Consider the following 17,620-nt stretch of genomic DNA (forward strand, 5'->3'; position numbering starts at 1 on the left):
TAGCTATAATCAACCTTTGAATAAACAACTAGGTAATTCCTTTGAAGAAAAGGTTCAAAGGGCTTTCAAGTTGCAAGAGGGCAGCTATAGAGACTTTTGATCCAAATTGCCCAACTCAGAAGCAAGAAAACACCTAAGACACGGGGCTTTCTTTGCCTCGAACATCTCCCCTCTCTTCCCACCCACCCTGTATGAAAAAAATGAGGAAATACAGATTCTGCTAAACAAAATGCAGTTCCCAGTTGCCCTCTGGGATGGCATAATGTCTCTTTCCATTAGCATGTATGTTAGGGCTGTTTGGTTTTAGCGGGTCAAGAGAAAATAGGGTGCCAAGTGAGAAGTTCTAACAAAGGGACATCCAGTTATCAAAGCCTCCTTTGCAACTGTTTCGGGAATTCTGGTTGCTGACACCTGGTTTCTGACATGCCCATTGTGTCCAGATGAGCTATGATGCCTGCCTGGGTACCAGTTCAGAAGCTGCCAAGCTGAGAGGCGATGACTCTGCCTAAAATGGTTCCTGGGATCTAAAGGTCCCCCCACCCATCTCAAGGGACCTGTGGGCTCTAATGTAGGTCTATCATGTCTCCATCTTATTTGTACAGGTCTCCTCTAAGAGGGTTTATCACGTGGCCAATGTGTGTGTGTGTGTGTGTGTGTGTGTGTGTTCACTCGGCCAGGTGTGTGCTATCCCATGGGCTCCTCCATCCATGGGACTTTCCAGGCAAGAATACTGGAGTGGGTTGCCATTTCCTTCTTCAGGGGACCTTCCCAACTCAGGGATTGAACCTGCATCTCCTGCATTGCAGTCAGATTCTTTACCGCTGAGCTACTGGGGAAGCCTGGCCAAAGTGTGAGCTACTTGCAAATGCACCCACTATTTACAGAGACTGGTTCTTCCAGAATCTTCTCAGCAATGGAAAGGTCTGTGCTTTTCAACACTCTCCACTCTTACCGATGATTGTCTAGGGCTATCGCTTGAAGAGAAAGAGGAGAAAACATACACAGGGGCAGAAAGAGAGGCAAAGTGAAGGGCAGAAGCAGCATGGGGGGTGCTAGGTGGGTAAGGAGACCACTTGGCGGGGGTCTGCACTTTGCTGGAATCACCAGCCTCAGCATAGACAACACGCAGGGGAAGTGAAATATTCTAATTCATACTATAATGGACATCCAGCCTTCACACCGCCTGTTCTCTTACACACTATGCAGCTTTAGGGCAACTCTGTGACTGTTCCCCACACAAAGACAAGTTCCAGGTCACCCTGCCAGGGAACCTACAAAGAAATCTGCTTTCCTCCATTCCTCGCCCCCCACCCCCGCCAGGACGTGCCTTTGTCTAATGCTGCAGACCTCGGAAACCAGGAGCAAAAAGACATCCTCCAGACATTTCAGAGTCTGCCTTATTTAAGGCTGCTGCACCTGGCTCTCAGGACAGCTCAAGTGCAATAGTAAAACAATCTGATCTGAATCATGCAAGAATCTTCTAAGAATACATCCTAACGCATTTGAGTCAGTTCTAACAAGGTGGATGAACCTAGCACCTATTATACAGAGTGAAGTAAGTCAGAAAGAGAAGGACAAATACCGTATATTAATGCATATTATGTGGAATCTAGAAAGATGGTACTGACAATCCTACATGCACAGGGCAGCAAAGAAGACACAGATGGAAAGAACAGACTTTTGGACTCAGTGGGAGAAGGAGAGGGTGGGCTGATTTGAGAGAACAGCACTGAAACATATACATTACCAGATGTAAAACAGATAACCAGTGCAAGTTTGATGTGTGACGCAGGGCACCCAAAGCCGGTGCTCTGTGACAAGCTGGAAGGATTGGGTGGGGTGGGGGTGGGGGGTTCAAGATGCAGGGGACACCTGTATACCTATGGCCAACTCCTCTTGATCTATGGCAAGAACCACAATATTGTAATTATCCTCCAATTAAAATAAATAAATAAAAACCGAATACATCCTATAAAATCCCTGGGGCGGAGGGCGGGGGGGGGGATTGGTTTCCTCTTAATTGTTAGTGTCCCAATAATGGGTGTATTTATCAACACCTGTCAACGATGCTTAATCACCCAGCCAAGGGGCCTGGAGTCCCTGGCAGCCTCTTGCCTGTTATTGGGTTGGAAGCCATCTGGGATCCCAAGGAATATAACCAGTCATTTGAATGATGTGTTTTAGAGTCTGGAGATGGTTTTCAGTATTTGCCAAACAAAATTTCCTTCTTGGGTACAAAAGCTAAAATTCACAAAGTTCTGTTGATTCTTCTCTTTTCTTCTAATAGAAAGTCTTTTCAAGCCCTCGAGGCAGAAGAAATTACTTGTACTTGGGGTGGGAAAAGAAAGAAAGGAGTAAAAGATGAGGCTGACATCTGGGTGGAAACTTGATGCCCTATATTTTTGCCAAGAGCAACCACACAGGTAAACAAAAGTAGAATATTTCTGGAGAAGAAGCCATGAGGTGAATTTGCTTATGAACCCTTAGTGGTGAATCAGTTATGATTCACTCCATCCTGGAATTTCCTCCTGATTGACACAGACCTCTAAAGCAGCCCTCTGTTTCACTCTGTACCATCATCCGTGTGCTACAGGGCTAAAGCAAAGACATTAAAAAGAGAAGGTAAGCTGCATTCCCTCTTATTTCAGTGCCCCTACATTCACTGAAAAGTGGAATAAAGCATGGCCAAGCTAAGAGCAGCATTTTTGAACAAAACTATGTTCCCCTTTTCTTAAGAAGCTTTCAGGTGAATTCAAGTAAAAAGAACCCCTCCACAAGTTCAACTCCATCTGAATTAACAGAGAAGCAAAAGTTTGAAGAATTCTAAGAACATGTTTTATGTTTAAATTATTCAGAACCATGCTTAGATGTTGCAGGTAAAAGGAGATGAACTAGAAGTATTGTCTGGGGATTAGAAATAGACCATGGTAATTTTCAAAGTCAGAAATAAATAACTGAGAATTGACAACACAGCACTTAAAGGATAATCTTGCTTTAAAAAAAAAAGTCATACCTATCAGCTTGATATTATTGTCTTCATCTAGCAGCAAGTTTTCTATCTTCAAGTCTCTGAAATAAACAAAACCATACAACATTTCAGATAAGCACTTGAAACATGGAATAACATTTTGCTTCTGAAGGGAAACGAACTGTTGAGAGCCACTTTGAACCAACCCATAAGGCTTGCTGCCAAAACTCACACAATCAATAAGTAAATATTTATGGAACATGATATACGTAATTGCCGCAGAGTCAAAAAGCTAAAGGATTTCAGAGAAGACAGAGAGCAAGCAGGGCATAACAAATCAGTTTCTGGAAGAAGTGGGCCAGAGCTGAAACTTGGCAGTTAATAAAACCAGGAGACAGTAGAAGACATCATTCAAGACAGGCACTGCTAGAACAGTCAAGAAAATACAAATGTGACCATGTTTTTGTGAGATGGTGAGCAAAACCAGCCAGAGTAAGGAAGATTTAGGCAGTTTCTTTTTTTTCCTTTTAATTGAAAACATGATTATCAGTCCTACAACCTCCATGCTTGGGGCCCAAGTGAAATGAAAGTCACTCTGTCACGTTTGACTCTGCGACCCCATGGACTAAACAGTCCGTGGAATTCTCCAGGCCAGAATATTGGAATGAGCAGCCTTTCCCTTCTCCAGGAGGTCTTCCCAAACCAGAGATTGAACCCAGGCCTCTCACACTGCAGGCGGATTCTTTACCAGCTGAGCCACCAAGGAAGCCCAATAGTCATCCACAAATTGGCAAGGGATGATAAACTATTTAGCAAGCAGCTATTACGGTAGACAGAAAAACAGACCCCAAAAATGTCAGGGTTCTAATCCTTGCATATGTAAACATTACATAACCAAAGAGAATTAAGTTTGCAGATGGAATGAAGATTGCTAATCAGAGGACGAGTGGCTTTTGACCATGGACACTGAGATAACTTGGGAGGTGGGAGGGAGACACGTGCTCAAGGTCATGCCGAGTGTGAGGGGTTGGTGGTTTCTGTGCAACCTGACTGTAAGCCCCTTGAAGGTACAAAACGTTCTGCCTTGCTTACCACTGTGCCCCAGGACCTTTGCACATTCCATAACCCGGTAAATACCAATGACTCTACACTATCCAAGAGATCACTTGGGGTTCCAGAAGAAAAAAACATGGGTGAAAGTATAAGCCATCTATGTCAATGATCATGAGCACCTTAAGTTGCAACCTGTCTGCTCAGACACACCATGAACATTACATGTGTGAGCATATTCTTCCCTTCTATATATACACAAAATGCTTTTTTCCATTGTTTTGAAACATAGCATTCTTGGTCCAGCTTTTATGTTCCGACTTCTGAATACAGACATAGCCAAAAGAGTTATTTTTGTCCTCTTATCTCTATTGTGAGGACTAGAACAGTGTGATCATGATAAACAAAAATGGTGACTGATAGCACTTCTTGGAAGTGCAGAGATGAGGGCAACAGCACTTGCTAGAACTCTGGAGGCCTGGGGAGCCAAAGTGCCCCATCTGTGTCCCATCTCCTGGGGACAGGGGTTTGTAACTTGGTCCCAGCACCGCCACCTCATCCCATCTTCCAAGAGTGGCCAGAAATCTGGATTCGATCCCAGATTTTCAATGTGGGCAACAAATTCACAATTATATCCACAGTGCGTGGGCCAACCTTACAGGCAAGATCCAGCCTACAGACTACCAATTTGCAACCTCAGTATGGGTGGAAGCTCAGCCTTCAAAGGACATGAGATGCCCAGGGAGAGGGAGAAAATAAGGCGCCAACATGCTGGCAGGAACAAGGACGCTCAGAGCCAGCTAAGAAGGAACAGTCAGGCAAGTATTGGCATAGGAATGACGAAAGGGCAGCATTTCAAGATGAGAAGAGTTAAGGAGTCCAGTGCAGGAAGAGGTGAGCTCTAAACAGTCACCACTGGATTTCAGAACTGGAATCCTTGACCCACGACTTGTAGCCTCAAGGCTGAACACCTGAATGAGAAGGGAGATTGTGTTGAACCGAGCAGCTGGGGAAGGTAAATAGATAGTCCCCAGTCCACAAGAGGACTTCCCAGGTGGCTCACTGGTAAAGAATTCACCTGCAATGCAGGAGACTTGAGTTCGATCCCTGGGTCGGGAAGATCCCCTGGAGGAGGAAATGGCAACCCACTCCAGTATCCTTGCCTGGGGAATTCCATGGATAGAGGAAACTGGCGGGCTACAGCCCATGGGGTCTCAAAAGAGTAGGACACAACTTAGCAATTCAACAACAAATCCATATGTGTTCACCAATGGGAAGGAGAATTGTAAACATGCCCTTCAATTCAAATAAAACCATACACTCAAAAAACTGTACCAGTCTTTAAAAGATGTCACCTATGTCCAAATGCAGGGTAAATCGCACCCCCCTCCACCATATAAGGCGATCGTCCTCACTTTTCCAAGGGGAAGACTCTGCCCCTCAGAAGGTTTTTGGAAAACATAAATATATAAGTTTTAGAAATGCAATGAAATGATCAAATGACTATTTACACTATTTATCTATGAAGCTACACCATCCTATTTCAGAGCATATATGCTATCATCTCAACATAATTACTTTAGAAATACTGTTCCCATGCCCTCACATCTTATGCAACAATTTCATTCAGACTTGTGGCAGGCAAGACCAGGAGTCTCCAGTGTAACATGATCTTTCAATTGACTGGATATTTGCGATAAAGCACTATTCGAACCTGTATGTGATATGCTTGTTGGGAATATTATCCCAAGCCATTTAAATAATAAGAGCCCATTTAAAATCTCTATAAATTATCCACTGAGTGAATTGATTTTAGAGTGGTCTCACAAACCCTCATCACTGTGAGTCACATCCCTTTAGCAACGGTCATTAAAGCCACACAAAGTGCCTTCGTCTCCCTTTCCATTGGTTCTCTCAGACTTCTAGAGTTTCCAAGGCCATCGGTGAGTCAGGTCAAGGTTAACCGGTACTTTGCTGTTGAAAGTAATGGAGATTATGCCTGATACTATGAGAGACTTTGCAAGCGCTCTGTAAGGCACTTCTTCCTTCCAGAAAATGATAGACTATGTCTTACACTTATATTCAAGCATATATGGTCATTCCCAGCCACTTGCATGGACTCACAAAACAATGTGCCAACAACAGGCCAAACTGTGAATTCTGTGAAAACTGATTATAAAGCAGCAGCACTCTTTTAATCTAAAAGAGGGCCACAGTTTATTTCCAGCAAAATTAAACCTCTCCCTGGGAAGCATGGAAGCCACACGAAGGCATTAAAGGAGAAATTTGGTTCAGAACAAATATTATGAAGAAAAACAGCTTAAAGAGGTAAGGTCAAAGAATGCAACTGCCAAGAATAATAAAACTAAGCTGGATAATTCTGGGGCCACAAAAGACCAAGGAACAACCAACCGCAGTGATTAGAAGAAGGATATAAATGAAAGGCTAAAAATAAGAGAAGATGCAGAAGAGAAAAAAAAGGTCCCCTTTTAAAATAGGGGAAAGTCATAAAACCAGGGTAGAAAGTATAAAAATGTAATTATCACGCTCAGTCATGTCCAACTCTTTGCAACCTCATGGTCTGTAGCCAACCAGGCTCCTCTGTCCATGGAATTCTCCAGGCAAGAATACTGGAGTGGGTTGCCATTTCCTTCCCCAGGGGATCTTCCTGACCCAGGGTGTGAATCTGGGTCTCCTGCACTGCAGTCAGATTCTTTACTGTCTGAGCCACAAGGGAAGCCCCCCAAAATAGAAGAAGATGTAGAAGAGAAAAAAAAAACCCACTTTTAAAACAGGGGAAATGTCATAAAACCAGGATGGAAAGTATAAAAATGTAATTATTAGGCAAAAGGAGGGAAATGAAATCAGTTTTTCTTTTCACCTGTTGCATCCCCTAGACACCCACCCCAACCCCTAAGAAAAATGCTCACAGCAAAGCTGGTTAATGGGCATTTACCCATACCCTTTCATCAAGGTTTCTAAAATATTCCAGTGACAACCAATAGAACTGCCGAAAAGTTTCATGACTAGTTAATGGAAAGGTAGGTATATCAGTCTCCACCCAGATCAATGTATTTAATCTACCCAAATGAAGGGAACAGTCAACCTCCTTTGGCTTTATTTCACCTCCTGATTTGTCTTTGGAGGTTTATCTACAAAGGAGAAGACGACTTTCCTTCTGACTCTAGGGAAAAAAGGCTCAAAAATCATATTTTAAAACGTCATTTTACCCTAGGTATTTATCCAAATGAGCTGAAAACTTATGGATACGAATGTTTACAGCAGCTTTATTCGTAATTGTCAAAACTTGGAAGCAACCAAGATGATCTTCAGTAGGTAAATGGATATACAAACTGGGGGACATCTCAGACAATGGAATAGTCTTCAGTCATAAGAAGAAGCAAGTTATTAGGACTTCCCTGGTGGCCCAATGATTAAGATTCCAACTTCCAACACAGGGAAGGTAGGTTTAATTCCTGGTCAGGAAACTGAGACCCCATGTGCCTTGTGGCAAAAAAAAAAACAAAAACAACAAAAAAAAACATGAAACAGAAGCAATATTGTAACCAATTCAATAAAGACTTTAAAAAACGGTCCACATCCAAAAAAAAAGAGTTTTTTTTTAAAGAAGAAATGAGTTACCAAGTCATGAAAGTCATGGAAGAACCTTGCATGCATGCTCAGTTGCTAAGTCATGTACCACTCTTTGCAACCCCATGGACTGTACCCCAGCAGACTTCTTTGTCCACAGGTTTTACCAAGCAAGAATACTGGCGTGGGTTGCCATTTCCTTCTCCAGGGGGTCTTCCTGACCCAGAGACTGAATCCAAGTCCCCTGCACTGGCAGGCAGATTCTTTACCACTGAGCCACCAGGGAAGCCTAGAAGAACCTTGGTGGTGGTTTAGTAGCTAAGTTGTGACCGACTCTTGTGATCCCATGGATTGTAGCCTGCCAGGCTCCTCTGTCCATGGGATTCTGCAGACAAGAATACAGGAGTGGGTAGCCATTTCCTTCTCTAGAGGATCGTCCCGACCCAGGAATTAAACCTGGAACCTTAAATATATGTTTTTAAGTGAAAGAAGGTAGTCTGAATAAACTATGATTCCAACTCTATGACCTTCTGAAAAAGGTTGTAGACTTAAAAAATATTCACAACTTAAAAGTTGAGAGTTATGTTTTAATCGGCAGGAAATTTTAGGACTTCAAGCCCAGGAGGAAATAGCTCAAATAACCCTGAAGGAACTGCTCCAAGGAGGTGAGGAGGAGAGCTGGTTATATAGAAGTTTTGCAACAAAGGCAGGTAGTCTGACCGTCAAAAAATTATAAATTAAGGAAAACCAGCTATCCCAAGTTAAGGAATTTAGCACTTTGTGGTGTATGGGAAGATGTAAGAGTCTGGCCTCACTGAACTCATTCCTTTGATATGCACTTCAGCTCTCTGGGGCCAGGATCCGGTATTTTCACATCCTGAGGGTCCTCAGGGCTCACTGTGGGGAGTGGCTGTGGTCTGATGGCTACTAGATGGCAAGTATTCTTTCCTTCCCGAGTTCCCTCAGGGCTCACCAGCTCACCATTTATGGTGGCTGCAATTACTGATGACTGTGACATCCTTTGTTTACTGATATGGCAGGAAATATTCCATTTCTCAAGACAAAACTACGGACAGGCAGATGATCACCACTTGCCTGAGGTTGCAGAAGGAGGGCTAGAATGAACAGGTGGAACACATTATTTTAGGGCAACAAATTTATTCTGTATGGGCTTCCCTGGTGGATCAGCAATAAAGAATCTGCCTGCGAATGCAGAAGATTCAGGTTTGATCCCTAGGTCAAGAAGATCCCCTAGAGAAGGAAATGGCAATCCACTCCAGTATTCTTGCTGGATAATCCCAAGGACAGAGGAGCCTGGTAGGCTACAGTCCACAGAGTCACAAAGAGCCAGATATGACTTAGCAACTAAGCAACAACAAATTATTCTGCACACTATAATGGTGGCTAGATGGCACCATGTATTTGCAAAATTCATAGAATGTACAACACAAAGAATATCCTAATGTACTATGCACCCTAAAGAACCCTAATGTAAACTGTGTACATTAGTTAATAGTAATGTATCAATATTGATTCAGCAATTGTAGCCAATGTCTTATACTATCACAAGATATTAATAGGGAAAACACAAGGAAGGGAAGTGGGAACTCTAGTTCTGCATGATTTTTCTGTAAACATAAAACTGCTTTTAAAAACTAAGTCTATTAACTTTTTAAGTAACACTTGGATATTCTCCCCTTCCTAAGAGATCAGTACTAGGAATGCTATGCCCCTTGCCAAGCCTCACTCAGGATGTTCCATGTGGAGCATCCTTACCACCAGAAGTTAATTATGAGTCCATTCAGCACAGCGGGCCACTCAGACCCTCTGCCCAGCTACTCAACAATGACTCAAAAGGCCATGAACAATCCCATGAGGCCAAAAATTGAAAGATAACTTCTTGAATAATAAAAGGATGAGGGAATTTCCTGATGGTCCAGTGGTTAGAACTCTGCACTTCGACAACAGGAGGCTAGGGTTCAATTTCTAATTGGTGTACTAAGATCCTGTAAGCCACGTGGAGGAGCCAAAAAAAAATTAAAAATTATTCACAAAGTTTTAGCGTTAGTGTGCGCGCGCGCGTCAGTCACTCAGTTGTGTCCAACTCTTTGCAATCCTATGGACTGTAGCCCACCAGGCTCCTCTGTCCATGGGATTCTCCAGCAAGAATACTGGAGTGGGCTGCCATGCCCTCCTCCAGGGGATCTCCCTGACCCAAGGATTGAACCAGGGTCTCCCGCATTGCAGGCACTGGCAGGCCTCTCTAATCCAGAAAACCTCCCCATGGTCCCTGTGAAAAGCATGGTTTTTAGCTCCACCCCGAGAGCAAAACATCTGTCTGTGTTTGGTGTCAGGTCTGTGAGATGGGAAGGAAGGTTCTGACAGCTGACCGGTTTGCACCTGATGATAAGGCGATGCTCAGTTTCACATTTAACAGCCCTTGATGGGATCAGCCACCTTGCGGAGAGGAGAGAGCCGTGGAGGGCTCTTCCTCCCGACCCGCAGTGGGACAAGCTCCTCTCTGCGGCCAGCTGACCGCAGGCGGTGTGAATGAGTCACTGGAAGCGCTGGGGAAGGAAGGGAAGTGGTCCCTGAACAGACAGGAACTGGCTTTCCCTGGGCCAGTGGGGCTTCCAAGAGGACTCGGGACAAGTAAGAAAAGGGGCAGGGCGTGTGTGGCGGAACCGGTGATCAGGACAGTGCTGGGGGCTGGGGTGGGAACGCTGTGTCTTGGGAGCGAAGGAAAGCAGTCAGTGGAGTGGCCCTTTGCCCAAACAAGAGGGAGCACAACCCAGGGGCTTCTCGGCCCTTCTTTGATGACTGGGCAGGGCCAGGAGAAATGTCCGGTGGGGCTCCTCATGGCGTCCATCCCACCCCCGCTTGCCCCCCAGACCCAGCACTGGGCCTATTCTCTACACTGTTTGAGGTTGGGGTGTGGGGGGGATGGGTAGGCATTTTTCCAGAGATTGAGAGGAAGGCCCAAGGGGAGAGCCCTAATCACCAGCCCTTTGTTCTGGGTTATTTCAAATGCACAAGCTCCAACAGGCCTGACTAACAATTAAACGTTCGCCCACAGGCGAGCAAGCATCCCTCCCCCTCCAGGAACCCACCCACCCAAAGGCTCCTTTAAAGGCATCCCTTTCAAGATGGTAATCTCTAAGGTTTGGAGACAGGCCACCAGGAGCTCTGCCCTCCCAGACCCAGGGGGTGGCGGGGAGGCCCCTGTTGCCATAACAAACACGGGGTCCTGGGGCGCCCTGGGGGAGGGGAGGTGCAGCTGCTGGGGAGACAGGGCAAGGGAGTGTGTGCGCACAGGCTTGCAAGGGGAACACACGCTCGTGCATGAGAGTGCACGTGTGTGCAAGCACGTCTGTGTGCGTACGTGTGCCTGTGTGCACACGCACAAACATGCTGCCCAAATACCAGGATGACGGGGCCTCACCCCGCGAGGCAGTGAAGGTCAGGCCTCTAACAAACCCCGGGCCTAAACTGGGGGGCAGGAATTTAAGAGAGCTTGCCCGCGGGGGCCACTCAGGGCTGAGACCCAAGAGGAAAGGGAGGAACAGAGCGGCATGAAGCAGAGGCTGCCAGGGAGGGGAGAGGAGGTCAGAGGGTGGCAGGGGGACGGGGGAGAGCTGGCGAAGGCCTAGTGTGGAGGGGGGGCGAACCTGGGCCAGGACGGCAGCCGGAGAGTGGGGCAGACAGGCTCCAGGGGCCGGGGCTCGCCAACAGCCCTGCCGAGCCGCCCTGGAAGAGTCACTTAAACACTCTGAGCTCCTGATTCTTTCTTTGGAAAATGGCATCCTAAGAGGGGCCACCTGGCAGGACCGGTTGACGGGTAGAGATGACAAAACGGGCCCCTCGCAGCTGCACAAGCACCGACAGATAAGAGGAGAGACGCTGGTGTGGCCAGGGGAGACGGTGAGGCTAGAGGTTCTAAGACTCAGTGAAGGGGAGGCTCCAGAAGAGATTTCAGATAAGTGACTCCCTCGTGAGAAGCACACAGCTGTTGTTCGGTCACTCAGTCCCGTCCAGACTCTGCGACCCCACCGACCACAGCACGCCAGGCCTCCCTGTCCCTTGCTGTCTTCCAGAGTTTGCTCAAACTTAGGTGCATCGAGTCGGTGATGCCCTCCAACCATCTCATCCTCTGTTGCCCTCCCCCCTTCTCCTCCGGCCCTCAATCTTTCCCAGCTTGGGAGGCAAACGAAAGGTCAGATAGAAGGGGTCTGAGAGGGGAGATGGGGAGCCTGGACCAGACTCACAGAGGACTAGGGCTGGGGGAGAAAGTTGTGCCTGCGGAGATGGCCACAAGATGGATTTTAGTAATGAGCTAAGAATAAAGCATTCAAGAAAAGCACATAACTCCCCAAGGCAACGGGCATTTTGCAGTGAACAAGAGTTTTTTTGTTTGTTTTTTTGTATATTTTTTAGTTAGGTTTTATAGTCAAAAGTGCTGTATTAAAACCAAATGTGGGAAGTGGGAAGGCGGTTCAAGAGGGAGGGGATATACATATACCTATGGCTTATTCACATTGATATATGGCAGAAACCAACACAATATTGTAAAACAATTACCCTCCAATTAAAAATAAATAATTTTTTAAAAACCAAATGATTTTTTAATCTTTGATTTATTTATAAGATGAGCAATTTGGTTAAATGCAAGAATAATTTGTTAAGCATGTACCTGATTTATTTATTCAAAATGAAACCTTTTTCGAATTCCTACAATGCTCCAGAAACTAACTCTGCTCATAAAATGAAAGAGCTATTCATTCGCTAAAAAGATGCCACCCTACAAAATGTGACCTGAAAACTAAATAAAGTGGTATGAAGTCAAAGAAGAAACTCCCTTAAAATTCCACAGAGAATATGGAATATTCCAGAAAGAACATGAATTGGCCGCCTGAAAGCTTCCATCCCAGTGCTAACTCTGACACTATCTGTATTCATTCAATTTCCCTTCACTCATCCAACAGAGTCTTACTGTGTCTGAACTGGGTTGGGTGCTGGGCTAGATGGTGGTCTGTGCAAAAGACAGAGAGGAAAGAAGTCAGTTATCTTGTGAAGCTGAAGCTGATGTTATTCCAATACTCTGGCCACCTAATGCGAAGAGCCGACTCGTTGGAAAAGACCCTGGTGCTGGGAAAGACTGAGGGCGGGAGGGGAAGGGGGTGGCAGAGGATGAGATGGTTGAATGGCATCACTGACTCAAAGGACATGAGTTTGAGCGAACTCCTGGCGTTAGTGAAGGAGTTAGTTGTGTCTGACTCTCACAAAAAGTCAGACACAACTTAGCAACTGACGAACAACAACAATCTTGTGAAAAGTGTTTGGAAAACAAAGTAGAAGGTGCTGGGGAGTCTATGACCAGGGGAGAGACTCCTGGAGGAGGTGACCTTCTGAGCTGGGACCTGAAGGATGAAGACAATTCAGCCAAAGATTTCAAGAGCCTGGTGGCTCAAACGGTAACAAGTCAGCCTGCAATGCAGGAGACCCGGGTTCGGTCCCTGGGTTGGGAAGATCCCCTGGAGATGGGGATGGCTACCCACTCCAGTATTTTTGCCTGGAGAAGTCCATGGGGTCGCAAAGAGTCAGACACGACCAAGTAACAGACAGAAGCAGAGAACAGCTCTGGGGCCTTGAACACACAGAACACGGCCTCCACGGATAAAATGAATGAGGTGGACTCAGTGGTAGCTACAGCGAACACGTACTCAGTACTTCCTGAGGGCTTTGAGCTAAGCACTTTACAGGAACTGACCCATTTAATCCTCACAACAACCACGTGAAGTGGATAACCCCTTACCCCTATCGTGTAGTTCCGGAAAGTGAGGCAGAAAAGCCTGAGATTTGCCCAGTGCAGCTTTTAAGCGGTAGACCCGGAACGTGGACACAGGCAGCCTGGCTTAGAATCCACACGCGGACCACAGTGCACCCCAATCCACAAACGTGTCGGGCGAGAGGTTTGTGAAATCCTGCATTTCTTATCATGCTTTCTCAGTCCCCATTAAATGAAAGAACCTTTGATCTATATAACCAGTGTCTCCAGATGTGTGCTCGGGCCCCAGGGTCTCCAACAGCCCCAGCCCCCAAAGTGAGCAGAAGTCACCCCTTTCTCATCCGCCTTCCCCTCTCACCCTCTCCAAAGGAAACCAAAAAGGTAAAAGAACTTTGTAAGAACCCCATCAGCACAGGTGGGGTCTGCTTCTTGTCAGGCCCACGAGAACAAAGGGTCCCCTCTGGCCCGGCATTCCCCGGAGTGCAGAAGGCCCCTTGCCAGCCCAGACGAGTGACTGGGGTCACGGCCCTGGGAACAGTCGTGCTGACACACGGGCGCAGGGTCCCTCTGATCACGCCTCTCTCTCACTCCCAGCCCTGCTCGTGTCTTCCTGCTGAGGGACGGCGGTATTGCGTGACCCAGGTATGTTTTGTCTGCACGGCTTGATTGGACTTCGTTATTTTGAACGAACAGTTGAATCTCCAATGAGACTCTCGGCAGAATCAGCATTCCTGATGATGGATGACAGGTCAACGCTTTCTGTATGACAGAAAAGTCATCAGATGTTGGCGTGAGCCCAGTTGAGAAAAAGAAAAATGGGAAAAAAGAAACCCTTGTTAGATTTTTAAGCCCGAAGTTATCTCAGGCAGTCCTCGGAGGGTGTAATGAAGATGTGAGGACCGCATTCTAACTTTGCAAAAGTGAACGACCACACTGTTGCAGCAGATGACACAAAAAGTATATGGCAGGTCCTTTTTCTTTTCCTTTTTTTTATATCTTCATTTATTTTTGGCTGTGCTGGGCCTTCATTACTGCGAGAGCTTTTCTCTGGTTGTGGCGAGAGGAGACGACTCTCTAGTTGTGATGCATGCACTTCTCACTGAAGGGGCTTCTCTTGCTGGGGAGCACAGCCTCTGGGGTACCTGGGCTTCAGTCACTGCAACACGGACTCAGTAGCTGTGGCTCTCAGATTCTAGAACACAGGCTCAATAGTTGCGTCTTGAGGGCTTAGTTGCTCCGCAGCATGTGGGATCTTCCCAGATCAGGGATCAAACTGATGTCTCCTGCATCGGCAGGCAGATTCTTTACTACTGAGCCACCAGGGAAGCCCAGGTTCAGTTTTTTTTTGTTTGTTTTTGTTTTTTTTTGCAGTTTATTTATTTATTTTTTTTTTTTATTAGTTGGAGGCTAATTACTTCACAACATTTCAGTGGGTTTTGTCATACATTGATATGAATCAGCCATAGAGTTATACGTATTCCCCATCCCGATCCCCCCTCCCACCTCCCTCTCCACCCGATTCCTCTGGGTCTTCCCAGGTTCAGTTTTAAATGAAGTCCTCTGCCAGCTAAGGAAATCTGCTTTATAGACGCTTGGTTTTCTTTTTTCCCTTCTACTTATAATAGTTACATGATTTTTAAAGATTCACTTCCTTTAAATGATATTTAAATAGCTCTGGGTTGAAAATTAAATATTTAGGTTTAATTTCACAGGAAATGAGGGCTCTGCCAGGCATTAAGCTGACGATAATATGACGATACGGTATCAGACTCATCAGGAAATATGCTTTTTAAAGTATCCTCTAACACACATCACCTAAAGCCCTTTAAATCATATAATGTAGCCACCAAAATTCATCCTAAATCCTTTTGGATGATCCAGTCTGTTTGCTCAGAAATCTTCCCGCTAGGGATACCGGGACATCTGTGAAATGCTATCTAAACTCTCTTCCTCATTTGAAAACTCTAACCTCGGAATTTGTGTGTGTGTTAGTCCCTCAGTCGTGCCCAACTCTTTGCGACTCCATGGACTGTAACCCGCCAGGCTCCTCTGTCCATCGGATTCTCCAGGCAAGAATACTGGAGTGGGTTGCCATTTCCTTCTCCAGGGGATCTTCTGAACCCAGGGATCGAACCCGGGTCTCCTACCTTGCAGGCAGATTCTTTACCATCTGAGCCACTAGGGAAGCCCAGCCTTGAAATAATTTATGAATTCATTCCACCTCTGCAGCATAAAGGAGACAATTCTCCACCATTGAAAACGGCTACAGTGTATTACGGATTACGGCTGCTTAGAAATGAGACATTCAAGACCTTTGAAAATTCAAGACATTCCGGATATAGCCACCCAGGAATGTATTCGAAACAGTTTCCTGTGATGTCTCCACCACCTAATCACCTGTGCCCACGTGCGCTGACACTCATTAACGCGATTTCTAGAGGAGAAAATGAAGAACTCCTCCAAAACGACACCTGTATTTCCAACCTTCCCTAACTTCAAAAGATCCGAGCCTTTGCCACTACTGGCTGATGAATATATTTCCAAAGAGGTAGAGAACGAAGCGGAATGCTGGAGATCAGAGAGAGAAAAAGTGCACCCTCGATGCTATCAAAACATTATTAAATGCATTCCTTTGACGTTCTGACAGTAATTGCGCTGAGAGGGATTGGATTTTGTTAAAATTACTTTAAAAGGGTTGCTGAGAATTTCCTGCGGGAGGGACCAGCAAGCGGGGCACAGCCTTCGCTGGCTTTCCCTTTGTTGTCCCTGAAGCTCCGACGAGACTGGGCGCATCTGATTTTTGACAGCAGGAAGCCCTTGTAACAACATCCTGAGTCCCTCGGAAAGCTCCCTCCCAGTTCTCTTTTCCTCCATGACCAGCAGAGTGGGTAACCCAAGCTGATTCACCCGTGAGGTTTCTGCCTTCATCACCAAACCACGCATCCTTACGACCATCATTTCCCGCATCACGGCAGAGCTCTGACACCGCAGGTTACACGAGGGGATTGTTAACAAGAGCCAAAAATAGGGTTATTCACTTACAATTTCTGAATGTTCCCTTCCTTGCTGATCAAAACTCAAAAGAGTTCTGATGAATCGTGATTTCCTGACAGTGTGTGTGACTAAAAATACATACATGGAGAAATTTTCTTACCTTGGTGAGGAAATGATCTGCCTGAATGGGGCCTGGTCAAGGCTGGCTCCTCCCCCCAGTTCCCCCCAAGCCCAGGACCTCCCCCTCCCCCCAGCTCCCCCCAAGCCCGGGACCTCCCCCTCTCCCCAGTTCCCCCCCAAGCCCGGGACCTCTCCCACAGGGTCCCCCCCCCACCTCCCGAGCTTGAGACCTCCCCCACGTGTTCCCCCCCAGCCCAGGACCTCCCCCCCTTGTGTCCCCCCACCCCCAACCTGGGACCTCCCCCTAGGGTCCCCGCTGTAACAGAGACTTCCCCACAATGAGCCCCAATCCAAGACTGGGACTTCCCCTCGGCATCTCCCGCCCCCCCCACCAAGACCTCCCTGCTGTGCCCCAGATTCAGGCACAGGGCAGAGCATCCCCGGAGCCAAGCCCATTGGTAAAGTTGAGTGAAGGAAGCCACTTGTAAAAGACCATATATTGTTTCCATTTATATGCATGATCCAGAACAGACAGATTCAAAGAGACAGAAAGAAGACTAGTGGTTATGACTAGGGGGTGGTGGGCGGGGTGGGAATGGAGAGTGACTGCCAGTGGGTACAGGGCTTCTTTTGGGGGGTGATGGAAATATTCTAGAATTAAGGCAGTGGGTATAAGGTATTAAGGCAGTTGCACAACTCTGAATATACTGAAAATGACTGAATTGTACACTTTAAAATGATAACTAATGATTGTGAGCTGTATCTCAATACAAAAAATTTTAAACATTGTGTGCGTATCTATATAATTCCTTGATCTTGGTTTTTTAAATGAGAATCAATTAAACATGAGCCCTAATTTTTCTCAGTAACCCAGAGTAATTATGAATTATAACTCCATGAAGGAAGAACTATGCATTTATTGATGAAGTCAACAGTTTTTTGGGAGGAAAAGAGGGCACTTTCATTTATTTTAATTTTACTATATTCTGTTGACCTTATTTTAGTCTAGCACTGAAAGTCGGCCCCACCACCAACAGCAGCACTGCTGAGAATTCTGTCTCCATTCTGGTTGCTTGCAAAACTCCTCCTCAAGAGGGAACAAGGTATTCAAA

General features: G+C 46.1%; 1 protein-coding gene across 2 annotated transcripts in view; it reads right to left on the reverse strand.

The window, feature by feature from the left end:
• Window positions 1–17,620, reverse strand: part of HUNK (hormonally up-regulated Neu-associated kinase) — a 123,953-nt gene that overhangs the window by 60,549 nt on the left and 45,784 nt on the right. For both annotated transcript variants that reach the window (XR_006339131.1, XM_043892856.1), the window contains exon 3: window positions 3,014–3,069. Coding sequence is in view for 1 of the 2 variants with exons in the window: in XM_043892856.1 (XP_043748791.1) it covers window positions 3,014–3,069 (56 nt within the window). In the remaining variant the exon portion in view is untranslated. The remainder of the gene's footprint in view (window positions 1–3,013; window positions 3,070–17,620) is intronic.

The sequence above is a fragment of the Cervus elaphus genome, chromosome 31 (assembly GCF_910594005.1).
Source record: "Cervus elaphus chromosome 31, mCerEla1.1, whole genome shotgun sequence".
In the NCBI taxonomy this organism is placed as follows: Eukaryota; Metazoa; Chordata; class Mammalia; order Artiodactyla; family Cervidae; genus Cervus; species Cervus elaphus.